This window comes from Balaenoptera borealis, assembly GCF_965194805.1.
Source record: "Balaenoptera borealis genome assembly, chromosome: 6".
Taxonomy (NCBI): Eukaryota; Metazoa; Chordata; class Mammalia; order Artiodactyla; family Balaenopteridae; genus Balaenoptera; species Balaenoptera borealis.
Window position 1 is genome coordinate 54,496,509 of NC_138863.1, and position 25,467 is coordinate 54,521,975.

A 25,467-nucleotide genomic window follows, 5' to 3' on the forward strand; every position below is an offset into this window, starting at 1 on the left:
GTGTTAGTAATTTCATAGATTAGACCAGAGTGTGGTAGTTTAAAAGTTGGAAATCATTACATCAAAATATGTTCTGAAAGACTAGTGGAAAGGCCAAAGTTAGTGGATTCAGATATTCAGGGAGTCAGCCCGTGTTTAAACCTGGTCATATATGCCTCTACTTTTTATCTGTATTAAATTTATCTATCTATCTAACATAATCCAATGAAATGGCAAGTAAAGATAGACTGAATATTCAACATACTGGTAAATTTCAAAATGAATGCTCAAAACAGCTATTTCCCCTCCCCCTGAATTTTTTTTCTTAAATATCAATGAGGTACATGGAAAAAAGAAAATCCAAGGAAACCACATCTTATTTTAATTATTTATATTTACACATAGCTGTTTAAAGTATGGAGAAATTAATAAAATAGAATTAGGAACCTGAGAAGTTGGAAGTACATAAGATAGATTTTAAACAGACATTTGAAAAGCAGATACTTTCATGTTTTAAGTCCAGGAAAGATGAATATCAATGCATAATTCATATAAATGGCTATACAAATCACTAAACAATCCTATAGTGTATGTTAGTAAAGAATTGATTTCCATTCATCTATATCATAAATCCTTAATGTGATTTCATTTTAACAACAGCAGAAAAGGAACTATGACACAAACCCAAATCAGTTTTATTATAATGTTAATTTACATCCATGCATAAAGCTGTTCTGTCTAATGATTGCTCACATTGATTTGGAAAATTCTTTAAAAGGGTTCTTGTCATTTACAGGACATTTTAGTTTTGTATATTTCTTATGTTATAAAGCTTTTCTGGCCAAATTGCTTCATGTGTGTATTTTATCTTTAGTTTTCTAATAGGGAAAGCTGAGAATAGATATGTGGCTTTGTACTTCTGTTGTTGCCTTTTAAGGGTGGTTGGTGTAGTGTTCTGACTCAGAGGGCTCTTGTCAGCAAATGCTCAACTTTTGTGGGCTAGCTGGTTTGTATGGACATCTGTATAACTTTTCATCCAACATTAGGATAGAACTTACTCCCTGTGGCATTGGAGCAAGAGAGTAAGAGGGAAGTGGCTGGGTTCTAGACTCACTCACTTCATGAACGTGAATAAGCCATTTTAACTTCTCTAGCCTCAATTCTCCAACTCATATGGCAGAATTAACAGTCCTGCCCTGACTATAGTACAGTCATCCTTCGATATCCGCAGGGGATTGCTTCCAGGACCTTCTGTGGGTACCAAAATCCACGGATGCTTAAGTCCCTTATATAAAAATCTTCAGATACGGAGGGCCAACTGTACAAGGTTGTTGAGAGGTCCAGCCAGATTAATTGGTTATAAATTTTACAAACCTAAAGGGATTTAATGAGGATGGGGCTGATAAAGGGAATCAGGGCCTGTGTACAGCAGGTGCTCAAGAGATTAGTGGTGAGGCCTTCAACTCACCCTGATAGCAGGAGCTTAAGGCAGGGACATGCCAGAGCAGAATCTAAACTCTGCACAAAGTAAATTGACTTTGCTTTTGAAGTCCTTCCTTTGTGAGAGTGGAATTTGTGATAGGAAACCGGTTTGCTCAGAGTGGTGTGAGTTGTATGGGGTGGGGCACAAACGACCTGCTACTTTTGTTTCCATTTTTGATTTCCAGATTTCTCTGAGTTTCTCTCATCTTGTTTCCTGTTTTTCCTAAAAGCCTGAGTATATGAATATCCTTTTTCCTGCAGGTGTTAGTAACTTCTTTATCCTTCCAGACATTCTCAACAATCATTGCCTTTCAGGTGGGTTCCACAACTGGGGTGAGTGATGTATTAACAAAAATGAAGATAACGATAGCAAGGGACTTCTGTATGAATGCTGGTGTGAGGCGTTCTTACTTGGACTGAGGATGCAGATCTCAAAAACCATACAGTAAATTTATAGAAACTCAGTTAAGTAAGTTTTTAAAAACATAATCTACAGGGGAATTCTATTAAAAATGGCTTTGTCATTAAACTGTTGACAATAAACTGTCAGTAAATGATGAAACATCACCTCATACAACTGAGAAAGCCCATTATAACACTATAAAAAGAGTCTTATTACATATAATCATCTGCACACATATGTATATTTTATACAAGATATATGCACATATACATTAAGTTCTGTAGGTCTTAGTATTTCTTAATAAAATGTCATTTAAAAAAAAACTTTCTTTTTTTAATTCTTTGCATACTTCCTGCTTAGAATCCATGGATAACACCATCTTGTTGAGGTAATGTGATCTTTATGTTCTTGAGTTTTATATTATTTTTCCTTCCTTGGCAAAAATTATAGCTGCATGGAAAAGTGGCAGCTCACCCTTAGTGTCACTGCTGGGTTCCCAAGCAGCTGGAAGGACTGCTGCTTTTTAGGACTCCCTGGGGATTACCCTGGAATGGAAATTCTCAGCCTCAACTGGAGTTTAGCAACAGTAAGGAAAAACAAAAGAAGTGTAATTTTCCAAAATCAAGTTGACTAAGACTCTTCTCATTTACTCACCCTCCCTTCTAAAGGGTAAATCTCAGGACACTTCATTATGTTAACTGGAATTATATCAGAGAAAGAACCCTGCTACACTGAAGACTGGGTGCACAGCCCAATGCAGGTAGAAAGCCTTGTGAGTTTAAATTTTAAAAATAAACTTTCTACATGAAAGCTTTTCAGTGATTTTTTTAAAAAAATCTTTTCTGGCTTGAAGTGTCATATACATCTCTCCCATTCAGAAAAGAAAGTTTTGCCAAATCAATCATAGCCACATTTGCTGATTATTTTAACTAAACTCTACACAAGTATTTGACAGTTTTCCAGATCATACATTGGTCTAAATAGAGAATTTTAGGAAAATATGTACATGATAGTTGAACAGATATTGCTATCATTTCACACATCATTTTTGTAAACTATGGCTTAAAATTATAGTAAATACAGCCATCTTTGATCTTTGACCACGCTAGGTATTCTTTGAACTTTCCCAAATTTTGTTTTGCTTTGTTTTCCTTACTACTTATAGAAGGGAAATTTGCTGGATATTGAAGTTGCTTATTTATAATTATTCTCCCAGGTCTTATGGAGAAGCTAAGGATTTATGTCATTACATACATTTAATTGTAAGGAATTCTATGGCAGTCAATGTACACAGAATGTAAAGCTGTTAAAAAAGAGTCATGATATTTCTTAAGTAAAACTTAAGTGTCTGTAAAGAAACATCCCAAAGGAGAATTGTACTGGCATTTGTGTTTTGGGTGCTATGGAATTCATCCTACCTCTGCTTTCACTCTTGACTCCTACAGTCTCTTCTCCATGAAGAGCTTCTTTAACAACGTTAAGTCAAATGATGTCATTCCTTGGATGAAAACCTCACAATAATGTCCCATCTCTCTCAGAATGAAATCCAGAGTCCTTACCTTGGCATAATAGCAGGGTTACCACATAATTTATCATCCAAACAGAACTCTTTAAAGAGTGGAAGGGGCCTTAAGAGTAATTGTGCCAGGGAAACAGGTGTAAACCATGATTGTCCAAGCAAACCAGGCCCCTACCTGGTAGATATCATGTCCTATCAGTGTCCTCTTCTTTCAATCCTCACTTAGCTCCAGCCACATTGACCTACTGGATGTTTTTCAGATATAGCAAGTGTGCCCAGCTACCTGGAATGTTCTTCCCTAAGATATCTGCATATCTTGCTCTTTTCAACTTAATCCTGGTCTCTACTCAAATCTCATCTCTTCAGGAAAACTTCCCTGACTCCTTCCTACAGTAGTATCCCTCTTCCCCTGTTCACTCTAACCTTCTTACTCTGCCTTATTTTTCTTCATAACACTTACTACATCTTTACATAATTATATATGTATTCTTGTTTGTTTGTTTTCTAGTTGGTTGTGCCTCCCCCACCAGAAGGCAAGCTCCATCAGTGGATGAACTTTGTGTTGCTTTTTGCTGTGTGCCTGGCATCTAGAACAGTGCCTCACACCTACTAGATATTTAATCTTACTCAGTGAATGAACAAATGAATACCTACATAGAAGAATAAGTTGATGGCCAGAATGGAGGCTGTTTTAAGAGGAAAGAGCAGCTTCACTTTACTTATGGATGGTAAGTGGCAGTGCTTGTAAACTAAGAAATAAATGAGAGGTGCCAGGAAGAGTATTACATAATACAAAGAATGAGTTAGGGAAAATTTTGTCTAAAGTGAATGGTTAAATACAGTATTCTAGAGAAATGCTGACTCATTGAGATTTTTTACCGTTTGATTATACTGAAATATTTCCTCCCTGGTAATGCATATTTTATGTCTTTCTAATATATTTCATCCATTTGGGTTGCCTACCAAGTGTTGTAATTCAACTTAATTTTAAAAAGTTATTTTAAATTTTGTGACAGTTACTAGATTTAGGAAATCCCTTAACAGATGTTGTCTTAGAAATGATCATGTATAACTATTCCAAACACCACCTATGTGCCAGGCATTAAAGTGTTTTACAAATGTTATTTTATTTAATCCTCCCAACAAACCTATATGACATAGGTATTCCCATTATCTCCAATTTGCATTGAGGAAACTGAGGCACAAAGAGATAAAGGCAGTCTGACTTCAGAGCCCCTAACCCATTGCCTTTGCCATTTTGTATGGTTTACTTTTTCTTGTTGTTGTTTTGGAATCACTATCAGTTTATTATTCCTGTTAATCTCTGTATTCCAATAGAAATACCCTGAAAGTATCCCCTGATTTCTCTGTCAAATTCTAAATGAAACCTTTTGTGATTCAGTCTACTTAACCACTACCAGTTGTTTTCCCTTAGCTTTTATCACTGTGGATTTCTATCTTGGTTATGTTTTTCATTGTTTATGGTCTTTTTTCACTGGAATGTCACCCTTTCGAGAGTAGAGAACTGTTTCGCTTACTGCTATATTCCTAATGTATAAGTGGCTGGTATGTAGCAAAGCTCATAACTATTGGTTGCATGAGTAAATACTGAATGAGTGAATTGTATCAAAACTTCTTCTATATGACTAATGTGATTCAGTCAGTCAGTATTTATAAGCACTAATTCTGTGCCTAGTACTGTGCTCCATATATATACTAATACACACACACACACCTATTTATATGTGTGTGTGTGTGTGTGTGTGTGTGTGTGTGTGTATAGTATTTGCTAAATGTCAGGTGCTCTTCTAAGTGCTTTACGTAAAGCAACTCTTTTATTCTCTACGATAACCCCTTGAGGTGGTCTGCAAAGATTTAAAAAAAAAAAAGACATTAAGACATAACTCCTTTATGTAAGGAGCCTTAAATCTAATTAAGAAATAATACCAATAGAAGTGAAATAAATAGAAAACAATACAAGTTTATAATTCAAGCAATTATTAAATTGTGAATTACAATTAAATTTTGAGGAAAGGGGAATATAAGTAGGTATTTCAACTTTTAAAAGGAGTTGATACTTTATCTTGGTCTTAAGCAATGGGAGGAATCGGATAGATGAAGGGAAGAAGACAATGATATTTCTGGATAGAACAACTGAATTAAGGTAGAGAACAAAGATGATCTTTGGGGCCTAGGAATAATGGTATACGTTTTTAGGCAGGTAGGAGAGACCAGACCATAGACAGCTTTGAAACCCAGGCAGAAAAGGTTAGACCCGAGGTGGCAGGAATCAGTGAACCACTATATGTGAATGCGTGCGTGTGTGTGTGTGTGTGATTTATAAAGTCAGAAAAATAAGTCTTTGCAGCCATTACGTCATGTGGGTTAATGCAATAAAGAGTATAAAGTACTAATCCTGGTTCCTGGTAAACAATTAGCTGTTAACTAAATGGTAGCTATTATTTTTACTGATAATAATAGCAGAGAAAATTTTGCCTTAAATTTTTAATCTGGATAAATAAACTTATTTTGGGTTATTTATATTATGTCTATCTAATTTGTCTTTATAAAGTTAAATACAGTTTAATCAATAATAGTATTGATTAAGACAAACACTCAGGATGAGCAGACCCCACGTATACTCCAGCAAAGAAAATGTGTTGTTTTAATGGCATCCTCACAGATAGAGCTAAAAAATAATCATATGATAAAGTTTTCATATCAGTAAAGTTTAACTATCAGTTACCTGTATTTCATTAAAATGTGCTATTTGCCATTGTGGAAAACAGTGTGTTATTTCCTCAAAAAATTGAAAATAGAATTACCATGTGATCCAGCAATTCTACTTCTGGGTATATACCCAAAATAATTGAAAGCAGGGTCTCAAAGTGATAATTTGTACACCCATGTTCATAGTAGCATTATTCACAATAGCTAACACATGGAAGCCACTCAAGTGTCCATCAGTGGCTGAAAGTATGAGCAAAATGTGGAATATATACACAAGGGAATATTATTCAACCCTAAAAAGAAAGGAAATTCTGACATACGCTACCACATGGATGAACCTTGAGGACATTATGCTAAGTAAGATTAGTCAGTCACAAAAGGGCAAATACTATATGATTCCACTTATATGAGATACTTAGAGTAGTCAAAATCATAGAGACAAAAGTAGAATGGTGGTTGCCAGAGGTTTGGGGGAGTAGGGAATGGAATTATTGTCTAGTGCGTGTAGAGTTTCAGTTTTATAAGATTAAAAGAGTTCTGGAGATGGTTGCACAACATTATGAATATATTTAATATCACTGAAACTGTACACTTAAAAATAGTGAAGATGGTACATTTTGTTATGTGTATTTTACCACAATAAGAAAGAAAAATTGGGGGAAAGAAGTGCTATTTGCAATTCTACAGAATCCAGTTATAGCTTTTTGATTCCCCACGGAGGATTTTTCACTAAAATTCAGCTGGTATAAAAACAGACATTTCCCAGAGGGATAAACAGAGAAGACATAATAACCTCTGCAAGATCTTCTGTAAACTTCAAAGAATATGAGAATGCCTGTAAGGGTTTTTGTTTTGTTTTGTTTTGTCTTTTTTTTTGGTGATGATAGGGGAGGTGGAGTATAAACAAACTGAAGCTCAAAAAGCTTTAAAAAGTCTAATTATAGTGTAGCAATTTCTTTAGTACAATATATTTTATATTTGCTATTCCCCAAACTATTTCCCAGAGTTAATAATGCAACTTATAATTAAATGTTATGCTAGATAAAGGGACATAGACCAAGGTTCTAAATGAGCTAGATGTGGATGGAGAGGTCTGAAAAACAGAGCTTCTGAAGGGAGAAGGACTAAAGAGTTGAACAGGAAAGAAATAGAAAGCAAGGGAAGGGGAGAGAAAAGTGATTCAAGTCTTTGCAAGATTTTAAAGCCAAGAATTTGAATTAAAAGAAAATTAGTTAGAAACCACTTAAATTCGTATATGCAGTTTACATTATTGCTCACGTCCACCAATGCAGAAAACATTTTCTGTGCAGCAAACACTCTGGGACTGCTTGGAAAGAAAGGTCATCTATACACAGAAACATACGACCTTTGCTGCTGCACTGTTGGATTAATCTTTAACAAAGTCTTAAATATTTCTAATTCCTTTTGCCCTTAAGCCTTGGAATTAATCAGACTTTCAGCGGTGTTCTCTCTCCTCCCCCACCTCTCCCCTTCCTTTCCCTTCCTGTGGGCCGGTGACTCCACACAGCCCACACTGCCCTCCACACCCTTTACATAATCATCCACCTGAAGTGGGGCTCTGTGGACGTAACCACGCATTTCTAGCCGTGGTCTGTGCAGCCTGCTGCCAAAAGTTCCCTTTGCCTCCTGAGGGCCTTTAGGCCACTTTTGACACACACTGAGTTTCTAACAGTAGGATTAACTTTGGGCGAAAGTGCACTGTGTATTTTGGGTGCGGGTCACTGTTTGCTGTTCTGGTTTGCCGTGTACACAAAGGCTTAAGCAAGGCTCCTTTGGGCATTTTAGTTTAGGGTGTGGAGATTATGTGACACAGTTGTCAACTCTTGGTTTTCCTTCAGGGCAATTAGCTGAAAACTAGTTTCACTCCATTTGTTTTGGTTTGTTTGGACCAACTATTTGCTAAAGCAGAAGGAGCCCGCCTTCAACACGGAGGCGGCCCCTACAGAGAGGTTGGGTTGGTTCTCTGCAAGCTCTCCATCCCCGCCATAAAAGGAAACCATTTACAATATTTCCTACATCATGGTGTCTCTTGTCATCTGCTCTCCCGAGCTTGTTCCAAATGCTCCCTTTCTGGCCTCAGGTAAAGTTCCCAGAGCCCAGGAACTGGGATCCAGGGTGGTTTCCTTTCCCTGGAACAGCAGGCAACTAGGTCATGGCTGCATAACTGCAGAGCAGCCAGGATGTGCTCTGGGGAAAAAAATAGTTGCTGAAACCAAAGGATACGTAAAAGCTCTATTTCCCCTTTGATTCAAGAATATTATCATGAACCTTAGCAGAACGAAACAGTGGTGCTGACTCAGCCTTCTGAATATTGCCCCTGAACCTGACCGTGCTTTTAAATTGAGCTAAGGGTTTAAACAGCAAGTGGACTCATTTAACTCTGTTTATTGCTATGTCCTCTGTTCTGGCTTTGTTCCAGAGATTTCCGATGGCTCCAGCAGCTCTGGAGTCAGTATCTCTGATGTGTTTGCATCTGACCTCTGACCTAAGCTTCAGGGTTATTTTCAGCTGTTCCTTGACAGGGACTCCAACAGCTGCTGTTTAATACCACCGACAACTTGTAACACACACTGAGTTTCTAGCAATAGGATTAATCTGCCGATCCTGGGCTCTGATTTAAGCTGTCTATAATTTTCCTGCACAAGGCATGGGGGAAAAGTAAAAACCGAATCTGAAATACAATGTTATCCTTTTTTTAAAAAGGGTAGCAAAATATACATAGTGTTAACCTTTAATCCAAAACGCCCAAAGTATTTTCCTGCTGCAATTCAAAGTAACAGCAAAGTATATTACTTCCTAGTAGTTGTGGCAACTGAACTTGAAAATACTGTTCAGTGGAATAGATGGTCTTAAAGAAATCCTGACTTGGTAGATATCTATTGATAACTGCTCATGGAAATATTTTTTAAATGTCCCTAAGAAATCTGAGACTCTGAGAAAATGTGACCATTTCATATAAACTTCATTTGAAAAAAGGCAGTAAGTTTTAGGAAAACAGATTAATCCAAAAAGATATTTCAAACAATTTTGTGGCTTAATCCCAAAACAAATGCCAGAACTTATTTTTAAAGTACATTTTTGGGAGTTTTCTTTGCATGGAGGAGACTTCAACAATTTTGAAAAGATTGATACCCAGGTTAATGACTGGCTGGTTTCAAAGCCCACCAAAACTGTATAGATTCAGTGGCTAAAGTAATTTGGGTTGTGAGGATGTAATTCTTTTTCCATTTGCTATCAAACATCAGCTGATAGTCAGAGAGCTAGAAGCTGCCCTCTGCATTTAAGATAATGGCCAAAATAACAGGCGTTCAGTGTTACCATACTAGGGGTGTGGCGATTCTCTCCAGTTCTTTCCTCTCTCTCTCATGATAAACTCAATGGGGTTGTCTATTTTTAACCTCCTGTTCTTTCCTTTTGGCAGAGTAATCAGTGCGAGGGGAGCTCTTGCCCTGAATGAATCCAAGTAACCCCGGTGGTTGCCTTCTGAAATGACCAGCAGACACACATCTGTACGGAGGCTGCCCAAAGTGTAAATTCTGGTTCTGATGTACCATGTCCAGCCAAGGAAGTCCTGGTGAGGAGTTTTCTACGACAACAGTCAGTTCAGTAGCTGTGCAGGCTGGGGACTCCAAAATCGTTATAGCCATCATAAAGGTAAGCTGACAACTTCCTTTTTTCTGTGTAGCTGTGGGCTTCTTGCTGTGTGCTGTTAATCCTAAAGAACATTCCACACAATCGGCAGTACACGGCATATAGAAAATAACCCAGCAGGTACATCTTATTGCTTTCTTAAATTGCAACTAAGAGAAAAATCTCTTAAGTTTCAGCCAGTTGCTAGAGTTTCTCTTTCAGTTAGCCAGAAAACATCTATAAACAGCTTGATTTTTCTAAAAAGCAACAACAAACTCTACCATATACTTTCAGTTTGGTTTTTAAAGACAAAGCATTTGTGATTAAAAGTTCGTGATTGCCAGGCTGGAGTCCAGTGGACCTGGGAAATGTCTGTGATTTTTGAGAGTGGATGTGATGAAAGAGGGAAGAAGAGGGTCCCAGCAGATAAGGGGTGGCATGTTTTGGCATGATGAGTGCAGGGAACACCTAATAAGAGACTGTGACACGTGCCCTCTGCAGCTTTGGTTCTGACATGGTAAAGACACTAGTAAATCCTTGTCACATGGTTGGGGGGAATAAAGACCCTACGAGGGAAAGTGCTGAGGGCATGTGTCAAATTTGCCCCTAACAGCAGGAAGTTGAAGCCACTTGGGGCTTAAAGGTTTTTGCATGTTTTATGTCAAACAGTTTGCTCATTTGCAAAGGTGACCACACATCTTTAGATTGAAGAAGGCATCCATGATTTTATTTCCTATGAATATGTCCTGTAAAAATCCCTGAAACCTTATGCTTGGATTTAGACAACTCACCACCTCAGGAATTCAGTGTTTAATGAAGGGAATTCAGCAAACAAGCTGGTGCTCACCGCAGCCTGTTACTTTCAGGGCCCCACCAAGCTTAATTGAATGACTTTTCTGGCCTTTTGTAAGAAGCATAGAGGACAGGCCTCTTTCCTTTCACTTAATTGCTGCGAACTTTATGTTAATGTGAAAATTCGTAACAGGAAAGCAGCACTTGACATTGAGCAAAATGATTCACTCTAGAAGCACTGAATGCAAAGTGTGCCTACCCAGGCCGATTCCCCAGGGTTCTTAAGACTTGGTCTACATAAACAGAACCTCTGCTGTGTCCCTTGACCTCTATTCTTTTCAAAGGCAATGAGTGGACATGGAAAGAAGCCTGAAGCAAAAGTAGCAAAATTGATAATTTGTGTTTGATTTTATGATGCTTTGAGTAACTGCAAATTTCAGCAGAGAGGGAAAAGAGGAAAAATTACTGTTTTTAAAAAAAGTTAAATTTTCTTTCCCTTAAATATGAAACATTTCTTAGAGTAGGATGAGGAAGAATGCATACAGAGTAAATGATAAAAGAATCAGAGGTAAATTGACAGTAAGAAAATAAAACCTCTAAAATTGTACTGGAAACTCTTATTTTAACTGAACTGTGTTTCTAAGAATGTTCCCTCCGTCCTCCCTCCCCAGTTCCCTTAGTTCACTGCCATCCCATATGGAATAAACACAAGCTATTCAAAGTGGGAAGTCCATCTGAAGGGAGTAGAAGTGCCTGTGTCTGCTCTGTATGGACTTCTCATTTCTAAACAGTCTCAGGGCACTGATGATCTAGAATAGACATGTGGTTTCTCATTTCTCTTCAGCAATTCACTTAGCCACGTGCACATGCCTGATAGCGGTTCCTCTTGCTTCATCGGTTGTTTCTTCTTAGAAAAGCAATTCCTTAGGAAATGCAATGATGAATTATATCTTGGAGCAATGAAAGGGTCCTAAGTGTGGAAAACAAGCTGGCTGCATTCAAGTAGCAGTTGTCACACATCTAATTTCACTGACATTTTTATACATACTTTATTGAATATTCAACAACAAAATTTGGAAAATATTGTTTTAACTTTGGAATAAGCGAAAAATCAGTTGCTTCATCTGCTGTTTATTCTTTCTGGTTGAATCAGCAAGGCCAGTGTAAAGACACTAATCAGCCTAAATTACATTTATGAAACCTTTTCCCTTTGGTAAGGTTTGCACTCTACTTGCTCAAATCACTATTTTTATAGAGTTCAGTTTTGTGAGTGAGAGAATGTAAAAGTGTGTGAATTATTCTATAATTTGGTACTCTTCAATAATACATAATCTACTGTATATATTCCTCATTTGGGAATTTTTAATTTAAATCCAGTATGCAAAGAGAAAGGAATTTATCCCTAAGCATAAAAAAAAGAAGGAAAGTCAGGGCATGGATTTATGTTAGACCTGTTCTATTTCAATTTACGTAAGGCTTGTCTATCTCTGTGGAAAGAATAAAGTGTTCACAGTGTAACTGGAAGCTTAAAAAAAGAAAAGAAAAAAAAAAGGAGAAGGGTGAAAGGGAAGGAACAAGAGGAACTAAAAGTGCATTTTATTTCATTTTTATTTTTAGTGTGGCAAGTGGGTACAACTTCAATTGGCTGAATCACAGCCCAATCTTCTGGAAATTGGAAGCAATCAAGATGAAACCAAAAAACTTCTTCATGATCATGAACTTCTTTTGGCCAAGCTCAAGGTAAGATATTAAGATATGAAGCAGATACAAAATTAAAAAGAGATAAAAAGCTGTTTCTTACACTTCCTCTTGATTCCCCTGGTGCCACTGGCCTATGGCCATGTTAACATAATGCCAGATAGGTAATGAAAAAACACTATAGTTATTTATGGGCAAACACCAACATTGGAGAGAAGTAACAAGATTTTTTTCAACTTTCCCTAATGTGATAGAAAATATGGAGTGATAATATTTTCACTGTGGAGAAATAAGTACCTTTTTTTTCCTGGCTGCCTCAGTGGAAAAAAAAAAAAATTCCATCATTTTTCCATTTCATGCAACATACTGTCAAGCCACAACAACAGATCCAAACTTCCTATTGTTAATGAGACCTGCTGGCAAAAATAATATAGAGGCTTTTTCCCTCTTGAACTGTTGAAAATATCTGATTTTATATTTAATATTAAGAGTTCTTGAAACCAAAGAATGGTTTTAATAAATAGAGTTATTATTACCTATATGTTGTGGTTATGTAGTTAAGAATCTAAAAACAGTGTTGGTTTGAGATTGCAAGGTAAGGTATCTAATCAGAGACAAGAATGTAGTTTGTGGGGCCCTGTGCAAAGTGAAAATGTGGGACTCCCTGTTCAAAAAGCAGGAAAAAGCTTTTTCTTGGCCTGTCATGGTGTTTTTTAAATCTGCTATTTAATGTCTGGTTCCTTCAGCCATGGGGATATATGTGGGGTGAGTGCAGCCCCTCACAGGCACTGGGCCTCAGTCCCGGCTCAGTGCAGAGGGTGTGGGCCTAACTCCACCCCTTCCCGAGCTGTGCCCTGACCCCTGCCAGGGCAGATGACAGAGGTCACTGAGCAGGGGCGGGGGAGCAGACAGGATAGCAAAGAGATTCTCTCCCCGGAGGGCAGGACCACACACGAGATGAAGCTCCCATCCCCCAGCACTTCCTCTGTTGTCCCATTGGGCTTCACTTATAAAGCACACAGTCAAAGATAAAATTGTTAAGAATTTCAAGACAGTGACAGGTAAGACGTTAAACTCCAAGTGGTTTCTCCGTCTGAGAATGGAGCCCTGTGCAGCAGCCAACTCTGTGAGTAATAACCCTCTTAGGCAAATGAATGTCATCACTAAGATCAAAGAGGTTTGATTCAGAAGGCTTCAATGACTAGATGTTCTGTGTCTTTAGTACTTTAATATTACTGGCTTCTTTGAACATCTAGCCTGGAATTTCCACTTGCTTCCTAGATTTAGAGGCAGATCTGTTCTGCTTCTGACATATACCAACAGCAGTAGTAAAAGTAAAAGGGAAAATCAGACTGAGAAGTTGAAGAAAGAGTTAGTACTGAAGCAGGGGGCTATTAGAATCCAGAATTTGTTCTCCTGTGTAGACAGCTCCTTGCTCTGGGCTCTGGGCTGTCTTTCAAGGTAGAAATCCCTGGTGACCAGGAAGTCCTTTGTATATCTTAAAAAACACATGATGATGTGAACAGTCATTGAACCAGGAGTCAAAAGACCTGTGTTTTAGCGCTAATTGTGCTGCTAACTAGTGTCATTTGGCCTACAATTCAAGGTTTTGCTGCTACACAAAAAGCTCAATATTATGAATTGTGGAAACCCAACACTTTCTTGCAATTCTTGCCCATCCACAGAGTTTTACTTTCTCAAGGTCTCCTATGTCCCCAGCCCCTCCATATGTACGTGCCAACTGTTTCTAAAGTTAACCTGGATTTGAAGCTACATCCCTTCCCCAGGTCCCGCTAGCAATTCATGCCCAGCCAGCACTTTCGGGTACACTGATGAACTGTGAGTGGTGGGGAAGCTCACAGCAGTCTGGGTCTCTCAGGCTACCTCTTTCCCCCCCAACCCTATTCCTGTCCAGGCCCACAACTCCAGGGAGAATTCTTTTGTAAGCAGAGCAGTTCATCTCTACTTAACAACTATGCTCAAATTTGCATACCTCCATCCATTCAGGAGCTCAGCTGGAAAAGTGTTTTCCATTAACAGGATCCATCTTTAGAAGGTGCTTGTGATTCTCAATTTTAAAGTCTTGTCCTTTAATGCCAGTCTTCTGGCTATGGACTAGCCTTCTGGACTTCACGCTTTTATCTGTAAAAATGATTGGGAGAGGATGAATCAAAGGTTCATATCTATTGTGGATCTTACCATAACAAGCAATGGAATAGTGGGACCATTCTGCCTCTCTGCACATGGGTCTAAGAACATGAGGTCTCAAGTAAAAAGGCCTTTTGGCTTCACGCAGGCCTCTAACCATGACCTCTTAATGTCTATCTCCCATACCCTCTCCCACCCCACCTTACCCAACAAACCAGCCACTTACCCCCAAGAAATTTTAAGTAGTAGCATCGTTTTGGTTAAAAAAAATCAAGGAGTCTGAAGTCTGTTTCAGATCTGCTGACAAAATACTTTTTTAAATGAGAAAAATGTGAATTCCATATTGCAAATGGGTAGAGCACTATTTTAATCAATGTACTAGTTATTATGCTGTTAGGGTAGGTACAGTCTTAACCTGTAGCAGAAAATTGTTGTACCAAGTCATTTTTAAAATGAGCTTTTTGAATGATAGGAACATTAGTAGTTCAATAAGCCAATAATATTTCATATTTAATGTTCATTCCAGTCCTTTTCCTATGCACAGGGCCCTGGGATTTGTTCTAATTATAAAGAAGAATGTACTCTTAGGAGTGTCGGGAGGGTGTAGGAGTTCTGTGCTGAGTCCACTCTGCTTTGGGCAAAGCAGATAGACTCTCTTGTCTCAGGTTCTTTATTTGAAAAATTATGATAATAACAGATACCCTTAAACACCTAAAAAGGAAATCTGGAGGAGACGTGCAATGATTTATAGAAGTGCTTGCTGTTGATAATTAATATATCAGAGAAATTTGGATGTTTAATTTGATAGAAAAGCTATTTTCTGCCTTCCATTGAAAAATATCTCAGACCATAATAATTTAGACTAAAGGGAAAAATTCTGGAAACACAGAATTTTTATGAGTGTTTCTAATGTTGGTAATGTCTTATATCCCAGAGATCTTATTTTCCTTTCAGCAGGGTACTTAACCATTCCTGTAGAGTGTCCAGAGAAAAAATATTTCCCTATTTTCAGTGGGGAAAACATAGTCATGTGGAAAAAGCATTCATTCCCTAAAGGCATCTAGATTCCCAAACCAGACTCGATTATTTTTAATGAGAAAGAAGAAATTCAGGAGAGGGGAGAGGGAGATGTAAGCAGGTAACAAAGATCTGTCTGTGCCCACTGTCAACACTGTATCCTCAGGTGGTCAAGGAGGAAAAGAGGGGTTGGAAATGCCTTACGAATGTTGCTGAGAACGTTCTATCCCTCAGTATCCATCTTGCATGTAACTACATAGCTATTGTGCAAAGGAATTACAACTGTAAGAACCAAGAAAACCTCTGGACCCTAGCTCCTGTATTTGTATTTAATACATGATATTAGCATTCAGTGAAGAATGACCTTTTAAAGTATAAAAAACTGAAAAATTTCACCTCTGACTTGACTCATAAATCTATTGACTCCCTGATTCTGACTAAATCTCTGACCCAGTGAATGTTTATTTTTGTCCTGTTTCTCTTTACTTAGTTAAAAATGAATAGTCAAAATATATTAGTAGTAAAGTTTAAAGTCTTAACTAAAACGTATTCCTTAAATAAGGAATAGTGTGATTTTCTGCTGTAAACTGGAATATTTAGTGTGAATACATTATTTTAAAAAATTATTATTGTGGTAAAATATATATAATATAAATTTGCAATTTCAACCATTTTTAAGTGTACAATTCAGGGGCATTAATTATATTCAGCATGTTGTGAAACCATCACAGCTATCAATTTCCCAAACTTTTTCATCACCCCAAACAGAAACTCTGTACCTATTAAGCAAAGACTCCCACTCCTCCCTTCCCTGGTTACCTCTAATCTACTTTCTGCCCTTATGAATTTGTCTGTTTTAGGTATTTCATGTAAATAGAATCATGTAATATTTATCCTTTTGTGTCTGGCTTATTTCACTTAGCATATAATGTTTTTAAGAGTCATCCATAGTAGCAGGTATCAGAACTTCATTCCTTTTTATGAATGAATAATTTTCAAATATATGGATATACCACATTTTATTTATTCACTCATCTGTCCATGGACACTTGGGTTATTTCCACTTTTTCAACTATTGTAAATAATGCTACAGTGAATGTTGGTGTACAGGTATCTGTTTGAGTACCTGCTTTCAATTCTTTTGGAGTGGAATTGCCTAGTCATAACATTTCTGTGCTAGCTCTTTGAGGAAACACCAAAATGTTTTCCAGAGCAGCTGCGCCATATTACATTCCCATCAGCAATGTACAGGTGTTCCAATTTCTTCACATCCTGGCTAAACTTGTTATTTTCTCTGTGTGTGTATGTGTGTATGTTTAATTATAGCTATCCTATTAGATGTGAAGTGGTATCTTGTGGTGGTTTTGATTTGTATTTCTTTAATGACTAATAACGTTAAACATCTTTTCATGTGCTTACTGGAATTGTATATCTTCTTTGGACAAATGTCTATTCAGGTCTTTTACCCATTTTTTAATTGGGTTGTTTGTTTTTTGTTACTGAGTTGTAGGAGTTCTTTGCATATTCTGGATATTAATTCCTTGTCAGATATAGGATTTGCAAATATTTTCTCCCATTCCGTAGATTATCTTTTCACTTTCTTGATGATGGTCTTAATAATGTATTTTAATAAAGTAAGTCTGTGTGACTTGAGTTATATATATTTACATATTAGAGAAAATTTTATAGCATGTGTGTTGTGAATGTGATGGAACCCTTTAGGACAGTATTGGAAGAGGACTAACCTATTTTACGTTATCTATGTCATAGCAGTGTTTTACCCTAAATGTTTACTTCATATAGGACATTCGTTTTCTCTCCTTCGTGTTTTCCTATAGACCCACAAGTTAGGGAATTCTACTCTCTCAGAAATGTTGCGGACGATGCTTTCACCCATGTCTTCTCTTCCCTTCTCTTCCTTTAGGAGTGAGAGGGGTGTGTTATCCAGTTGGTGAGACTAGGGGAAGAAGTGGCCACCATGGGGAAGCCAGCCTCAAAGGCTCTCTCTGCAGACTCTGACTACCCATGCGCTGCAGGTTCTCTATTCTCTCTGCTTCTGCATGACTTGGCCAGATGTCCCTATGTGGAAGAGGAAGGCCACAATCCAACCTACACAGAGCAGCCAAATATGTGTCTATACCTCAGACCCAGTTGTCTCCATAGACAGGTCACAAGGACTAGATTTTTAAAGAGAAAAAGAAAGTCAAATCAAACCCACCCTCCAGTCCAGCTTTACCAGTAATAAGAGCAGATGTTTTGATCCATATCTGACCTTGATGTCTATTTCTCAGTTGATTTGGAATCTTGAGGAGAGATAGGTGAAATTAATTGGCACCTTCCAAATTCCAACACTTAATTGATCTTTGGTTCAAAGGGATCTGTGTCTTAGTGTTCTATACATGTAACGTACCTGGCATATTTTCACTGATCATTTTGACAAAGGTCACTGAAACAATGTAGGAACAATGCAGGGTTCCTGGGGGAGTGGGAACTAGTGGACGGTATAATTTCTCTTTTAGGCTTTTGAGAATAGAGAACTTTTCTATTTAAAAAACAAAAATAGTATTCTCACAACTATGAAACAGCAAAGCTTCCCAGTGATTTTCCCTGGCTGACTTAACACTTTCCTAGTGTACAGGGTATTTCTTTTCCCAGATGTTCAGTTCCAGTGAATAGTATGGAGCTGTGGAGTGAAATAAAATTCGAATAGCATTCTCTGTATTTGGAAAGTGCCATGGGCAATCTTATAAAATATTGTTTTTATAAGATAGGTTGGTTTAAGAGGCTAGAGAGTCCGTGAGATAGGCTTCTCACACATGGAGTTAAGGCACATTAAGATTGCAGATATCACAAATAATTTGTTACTAGTTTGGGCTAAGCCGCAGTTCAGAGGATGTCCATACTTAATGAAGTGTTAATGCAAGTTGATTTACTAGAGGGGAAGGAGTTCTATAAGACGAAAATTTTGTTGGCACAGAGCCTGAAGAGTACAAAATTTGGAAAGGACGTTCTCTATCTTATCCCTGTCTTGGTTTAGCAGTCAAGATTGGACTCCTTGGCTGAAGTTGAAGGGCCTGTGGGAAACATGAAGCACTCATCGTATTGCTTTGTGGCTGGGACACCAAGTGACACAGAGTCCACAAGAAGAGAAGCATCTTCCACAATTCTGCAAGGAACAGAGCAGGGCTTGGTTATGGCAGATACTGACAACTTTTTTGACAACTCTAGAAGGACCCAATATACAAGAAGATTACGGTAGATTAAAGATGGCCATAAAGTCTTTGGCACTCTTCCCAATGAGAAGTGGGGTCTATGTTCATTCCCTTAAAACTGGTCAGACTCTGGGACTGCTCTGAGCAAAAGAATACAGCATAGATGATGTGGTGCCAGTTTCCAGTCCAGTCTCAAGAGACTGGCCGCTTTCTCTTCCTGTAATTTCAAATAGTTGCTCCTGGAACCTAACCAAATGAGTACGTCAAGGAGTACTATGGAGAGGCCCATGTGGAGAAGAACTGAGGGTCCCAGCAACAGCTCTGGCTGAGATCCTGGCCAACAGCCAACCAACTTGCCAACCCTGTGAGCGAGCCATTTGAGCCATCTTGAAAGTTGATTCTCCAGACCTGGTTGGGCTTCCAACCTGACCTATGCGGAACAGAGACAAGTCTTACCCACTGAGCCCTGCCTGAGAATCATGAGCACGATAAATAATTGTTATTTTAGGTCTTTAGAATGTACAGTGGCTTGTCACACAGCAGTAGATAACTGGAACAGAGGGCAAGAGCAATGGTGGCATCCTCTAGGGATTTTGAAGGCAACACTCATGAATGAAAAGAGACAGGCAGAAGAAAACAAGAGTTTTCATGGAGAGACAGTTGAGAAGCAGAACTAAGATTCTTTAAAATGAAAGATGGTATGATCAGTAAATAAATAAATAAAAAGAAAATTTTGAAGTTTGTGAGTGATCTACTTTTGGAAAAATGATTCTGAAAAGCAGATGCAAAGATATCTATTATAATGTTAGTCTCTTTGACTTGAATTTTGATATACTTTCTTGATCAGGAGGAAAAAGTTTGTAGTTATAATTCAGCACACAGGGGTGTGCACAAAATATTATTGGTTTATTGTGGAAGGAATGACTAATTCTGCCAGGAAAACTAGGGGAAGCTTGACAGAGAAAGTGATTTATGAGCTGTCCTGGAGGTGAATATGAGTTTTCCAGACACCATTGACCAATTTAAAGGACAAACGATGAACTGGAAGGAAAATATTTGCAATTTATATGACAGTCAAAGGGTTATACTCCTTCATGTTGATAAGAAAGACAAATAAATAAAAAATAGACTGTTCACAGAAGAGAGGCAGATGGCCAATAAACATGTAAAAAGAAGCTCAATGTCAATAATGACCTGAGAAATGAAACTAAATAATGATAAAAAGATAAATTTTTAATTGCCTATACACCATTAAAAGTTTAAAATATTGATAACATTCATATATGGTGAGAATGTGAGGAAAAGGGCATTCTACTATACTGTTGGTGAGGATTTGGATGAACACAATCATTTGGGAAACTAGCAAGCATTAAAATGTAAAATGCTCACATCCTGAGACTCAGCAACCTCACCTCTGGGAATTCATCCTTGGAAATGAAAGCACTAGTAAGGATATAGATATGAAGATGCTTTGCTATGATATTAAGCATCTTTTCACATGTTTTTGGTAGAATAACCTAACTGGAAACAAAACAATATCCAACAATAGGGGAATAAATTTATAAGCTGACTATTTATGCTACTTTTATACTGTGGAAGAGTGAAGAGTATGCTGAGCCCTAGGACTATTGCTGTGACATAGATGAACTCGTGAGTGTTTAAACCAGTGTTGGTTGGGCTTTATGTTATTTGTCACCAACATATTCCTATTTGAAAACTTGGTCAAAAGTCAGGATCACAACTAACATTTTTGAGATCATAGGCCTGTAGTTTCCAAGCTGTTAATTATTTTAAAAGTATTCCTTTAAAATATAAATCTACAAGCAAAAATTTTTAATGGAAAGTAGAACCCACAGTCCTTATTAGTTATGAAAAGAGGGTCTTGGTCCAAGATTTGGACTGACAAGGCAGAACTCTGACAGTTCAAGAAATATAAGTGAGGGGTAGCAGAGGTAAGATGGTAGCAGGTAACATAGGACCCACTCACCCCCACTCCCAATCTTCAATATACTGAGTTAGATTAAAAGTCAGGGTAAAAATATACCTTTTTCATTCTATCCAGAAGGCAACAGATACTTCTGCTCTAGAAAAGCCATAAGTAAGTATTGTACTTAACCAAGAACGAGGGGATTTTGTTTTGTTTATTTATTTTAAGTCTAGTACAGCTCCTACCTGTTTAGCCTTAGCCAGAATGCATCTTTTCTAAACTCTAGACTTATCTTAGATATACTATAAGTATAAATGTGTAAAACTCAAGATGTTTTCAAATAACATGGCTATATCATTCTCATGACAAGTTCATCTAGCTATTAGTCCTCAGGAGAATACAGCAAACTTCTGATTCTGTGGTTAGCTGTGATCTTCAAATTACCTGTATCCTCCATCTCCCACCTAACACATATTTGAAGTTCAGGGACTTGAGTGAGATTAGAATTTTTGTCTTTTTTTAAAAAATGTCTTAAAATTGGATACTGGTTCCAGTTCCAGGAAAGATGGAATAAATACCCTCCACCCTGTCTCCATTAAATGCAACTATAAACCTTGGCAGTATGTATGTGTGCTGAGGATGCTGAAAATGAGGGACTAGCACGTAGACTAGGGAAAGAGACTAGAATTCCAAAGACCACCAAGCCAGCAGTATTGTTTTTTTCTCTCTTCAATATTACCCAGCTTGGATTCAAAAGCAAGTTGACACTCTGAAGTATGCATCAGATATGGACAGAAAAAGTTCCAGAAAAGTCTCCTCTTTCAGATCTGAGCACTAGAAAGAGGACTTCTGTGAGTCAGACAGAAAGGGAGGAAATACTGTGCTTTTGCTTTTGCTTTTGCTTTGTGCTTTTCTGTTCTCTCTGCCCCAGCCCAGGCTATCCCCCAGTGATGGTGAAGATGGAGGCAACAGGCAGGTTCCTGAATCTCTGAGAGAGGGGGTCCTCTCTGACCAGAGGACCTGTGGTCCCTGAGCTTGTTGTAAATTCACATGGCATTTTCCTCCCTCTGTTCTCCCCAATGCTTGGTCCGGCAGACACAGTGGTGGGAAGGAAACCAAAGCCCCACGTTTCAGGCCAGAAGACCAGTAAGGGGGCTTCTATGGTACAAATTTCAGGCACTGGGTCAAGCCAGTGAAAGGAGAAGACAGAGAAGGTGAGAGAGAAGTCTCGCCGTTCAGCCCAGTAACTCACGTTATACAGATGGCTGATTTTCTTAAAGAAATCCTAATTACTCTGTCAGTAGAGAGGGAACTCTAAAGAACCATGAGCTGTTAGATTCGGTTTCATAGGACATGTTTTTTTTGACTGTAAGTTCAGCTCAAAGCATATCCGAAGTATTTACATAATCGGAACTAGAGAAACCCAAACCACTGAAGGCTGTTGCAACTGCTTTCTGAAAGCCTGAGATTTTTGCTTCAGTGTTCCCATAGGCTATTAAACTTTTATTAATGTGTTGGACAGAAAATACTTTGCTAGTGTGTTATACTTCTTAGAGCAGCAATAAATAGAAACATATAATGTGAACCACAAATGCAATCTCATATTTACTTTTATTTATTTATTTTTCCAATTTTATTGAGATAATTGGCATACATCACTGTATAAATTTAAGGCATACATACAGCATGATGGTTTGATTTACATATATTGTGAAATGATCACCACATTAGGTTCAGCTAAGATCCATCTTCTCATACAGGTACAATAAAAAAAAGAAAGAAGAAGAGGAAAAAAATTTCTCCTTGTGATAAGAACTCCCTTACTCTCTTAACAACTTTCCCCCGTATCATGCAGCAGTGTTAGCTCTAGACATTGTGTTGTATGTTACATCTTATAACTGGAAGTTTGTACTTTTGACCACCTCTCTCCAATTCCCCCTCTCCACACCTTCTGCCTCTGGTAACCACCAATCTGTTCTCTGTATCCATGAGTTCAGTTTTGTTGTTTGTTTGTTTTGTTTTTAGATTCCACATATAAGTGAGATCATACAGCTATTTGTCTTTCTCTGACTTATTTCACTTAGCACAATGCCTTCAAGGTTCATTCATGTTGTTGCAAATGGTAGGATTTCGTTGTTTTTTTTATGACTGAATGATATTCCATTGTATGTATATACCACATCTTCTTTACCTACTCATCCATCAATGGACACTTAGGTTGCTTCTGTGTCTTGGCTATTGTAAATAATGCTCTTATGAACATGGGGGTGCAGATAACTTTTGAGTTACTGTTTTCACTTCCTTTGGATATATTCCCAGAAATGTATCATTTGGTAGTTCTATTTTCAACATTTTGGGGATCCTCCATACTGTTTGCCATAGTGGCTGTACCAATCCACAATCCTACCAACAGTGCACAAGGGTTCCCTTATCTCCACATCCATGCCAGCATTATTATCTCTTGACCTGTTGATGATGGTCATTCTGTCAGGTGTGCAGTGATGTCTCATTGTGTTTTTTTCTTTTCTTTTTTTAAAAATAATTAATTAATTAATTTTTATTTTTGGCTGCTTTGGGTCTTTGTTGCTGCGCGTGGGCTTTCTCTAGTTGTGGCGAGCAGGGGCTACTCTTCGTTGCGGTGCACAGGCTTCTCATTGCGGTGGCTTCTCTTGTTGCGGAGCACGGGCTCTAGGCACGCGGGCTTCAGTAGTTGTGGCACACGGGCTCAGTAGTTGCGGCACACGGACTCTAGAGCGCAGGCTCAGTAGTTGTGGCGCACGGGCTTAGTTGCTCAGCAGCATGTGGGATCTTCCCAGACCAGGGCTCGAACCCTTGTCCCCTGCATTGGCAGGCAGATTATTAACCACTGCGCCACCAGGGAAGTCCCCTCTTATTGTGGTTTTAATTCACATTTGCCTAATGGCTAACGATGTTGAGCATCTTTCATGTACCTGTTGGCCTTTCATATATTTTCTCTGTAGAAATGTCTATTCAGATCCTTTGCCCATTTTTTAATTGGGTTATTTGGGTTTTTTTGCTATTGAATTGTAGGAGTTTTTATATATTTTGGATATTAACCCCTTTTCAGATATATGATTTGAAAATATTATTTTCCCATTCCATAGGTTGTCTTTTCACTTTGTTGATGGTTTCTTTTGCTGTGCAGCAGCTTTTTAGTTTGATGTAGTCCCATTTGTTTATTTTTAATTTTGTTGCTTGTGCTTTAGATGTCATATCCAAAAAAATTATTACCAAGACACACGTCAAGGAGCTTTGTTCCTATGTTTTCTAGGAGTTTCATGGTCTTTAACCCTTTTGAGTTAACTTTTGTAAGTGGTGTAAGATACAGATTCAGTTTCATTCTTTCACATGTGAATATCCAATTATCCCAGCACCATTTATTGAACATATATGTAATTTTAAATTTTCTAATAGCCTAATGTAGATTTTAGAGCATTAAACACTTACATTAGAAAAGGGTAAATGTCTCAAATCAACAATCTGTGTTTTTGCCTTAAGAAACTAGAAAAATAAGAGCAAATTAAAACTGAGGCAAGCAGAATGAAGCAAAAAATAGATAAGAGCAGAAATTAATGAAACAGATAACAGAAAAATAACAGAGAAATGCATGTTCTTTGAAAAAGTCAGTAAAATTGATATGCCTCTAGCCAGACTGAGAAAGGTAAAAAGAGAGAAGGCAAAAATTATGAGTTAGGTATGACAGACATTAAAAATATAATGTAGTAATACTATGAACAACTCTGTGCACATAAATTCAACAATTTAAATGAAATGAACCAATTCTTTGAAAACCACAAATTACCAAAACTCACCCAATAATAAAAGTAAAAAAAAGTGAAATTAATTTAATAATATGTTTAATTTATTCTAATATATCTAAAATGTCATTCAATATGACAATTTACAATGATTATAATCATTATAATGATTACAATATGTAATCATTATAAAAACTATTAATGAGATATTTTAATTTTTCGTATTAAATCTTCAAAATCCTGTGTGTACATTATATTTATAGCACATCACAATTTGAACTAGCCACATTTCAAATGGCTAGTGGCTACCGTATTAGACAGTGAATATTTAGAGACTAAAGTAGGTTAAATCTTCTGGGAATGAAAATAGTTTATTTTTTAGCTCAGGAGAAGTCTGCTTATAATCAAGCCAATGTATGGAGAATCTGAAAAGGATAATTATGAGACGAGATTTCTTTCAGGGACAAGAAATGAAAGAAAAGTAGGCCAAAGTATTTCTAATGGCAATTTTTTGAAGGTGATTAATAAAGCAGTGTTATTAGATACTTTCACAGGAGTACATATATTTTTCCCAGTGTAATATTTTTTAAAATGTAGGAGTGTAATTGCATTTGCACATGTGTTTTAGCTATTGCAATTGATTTTACTTGAAAGAGTAATTTCTTTAAAACAAATTACATAGGCATTTTGAAAGAATGAAAAGAAAGCTTTGTATCAATATTAATCTAGTTTGAAAGGCTGACAGTAGAAGGCAGTAATTAAATGGTGAATTGTCTGGTTGTGAGTTCTGAAAGCATTATTTCACATTTCGTTAATGATTTTATATGTATTAGTTTGTTGTTCATTGTTCATCCGTTGCTCAGATATTGCTCAGTGGACTTCTTATGGTTTTGTTGCTTAGTAGTGCTAATAACATGGGAGGCCAAATGCAATTCAGATTCTAAAAACAACTGAAAGAATTCTGTTAATATGCCTTGGTTAATTTTGCTTAATGTTGGTTAACAGGTCATCAAAGATTATATATTTTGTTACTTGAGTGATGAATATAGAGCAAGGATATACTTTTCGTTAGCATATTTGTAAAACTTGGACTAACAAAGAATTTTTCTTTGTGTTGCTTAATTCATTTA

The 25,467-nt window shown here is 37.4% G+C and overlaps 1 protein-coding gene and 1 long non-coding RNA gene across 11 annotated transcripts in view; one reads left to right on the forward strand and one right to left on the reverse strand.

Annotated features, from left to right (window-relative positions):
* Positions 1-25,467, reverse strand: part of LOC309631341 — a 780,796-nt gene that overhangs the window by 715,519 nt on the left and 39,810 nt on the right. The gene's annotated exons all lie outside the window — the stretch shown is intronic.
* The window catches only part of CCDC141 (coiled-coil domain containing 141), a 239,439-nt gene that overhangs the window by 20,780 nt on the left and 193,192 nt on the right, over positions 1-25,467 (forward strand). For 9 of the 10 annotated variants that reach the window (XR_014246176.1, XR_014246177.1, XM_082397496.1 and 6 more), the window contains exons 1-2: positions 1-9,788; positions 12,174-12,296. The exon at positions 1-9,788 is cut by the window's left edge and continues 20,780 nt beyond it. Coding sequence is in view for 8 of the 10 variants with exons in the window: in XM_082397496.1 (XP_082253622.1) it covers positions 9,687-9,788; positions 12,174-12,296 (225 nt within the window). In the remaining 2 variants the exon portion in view is untranslated. The remainder of the gene's footprint in view (positions 9,789-12,173; positions 12,297-25,467) is intronic. The other variant, XM_082397488.1, reaches the window with a different exon arrangement.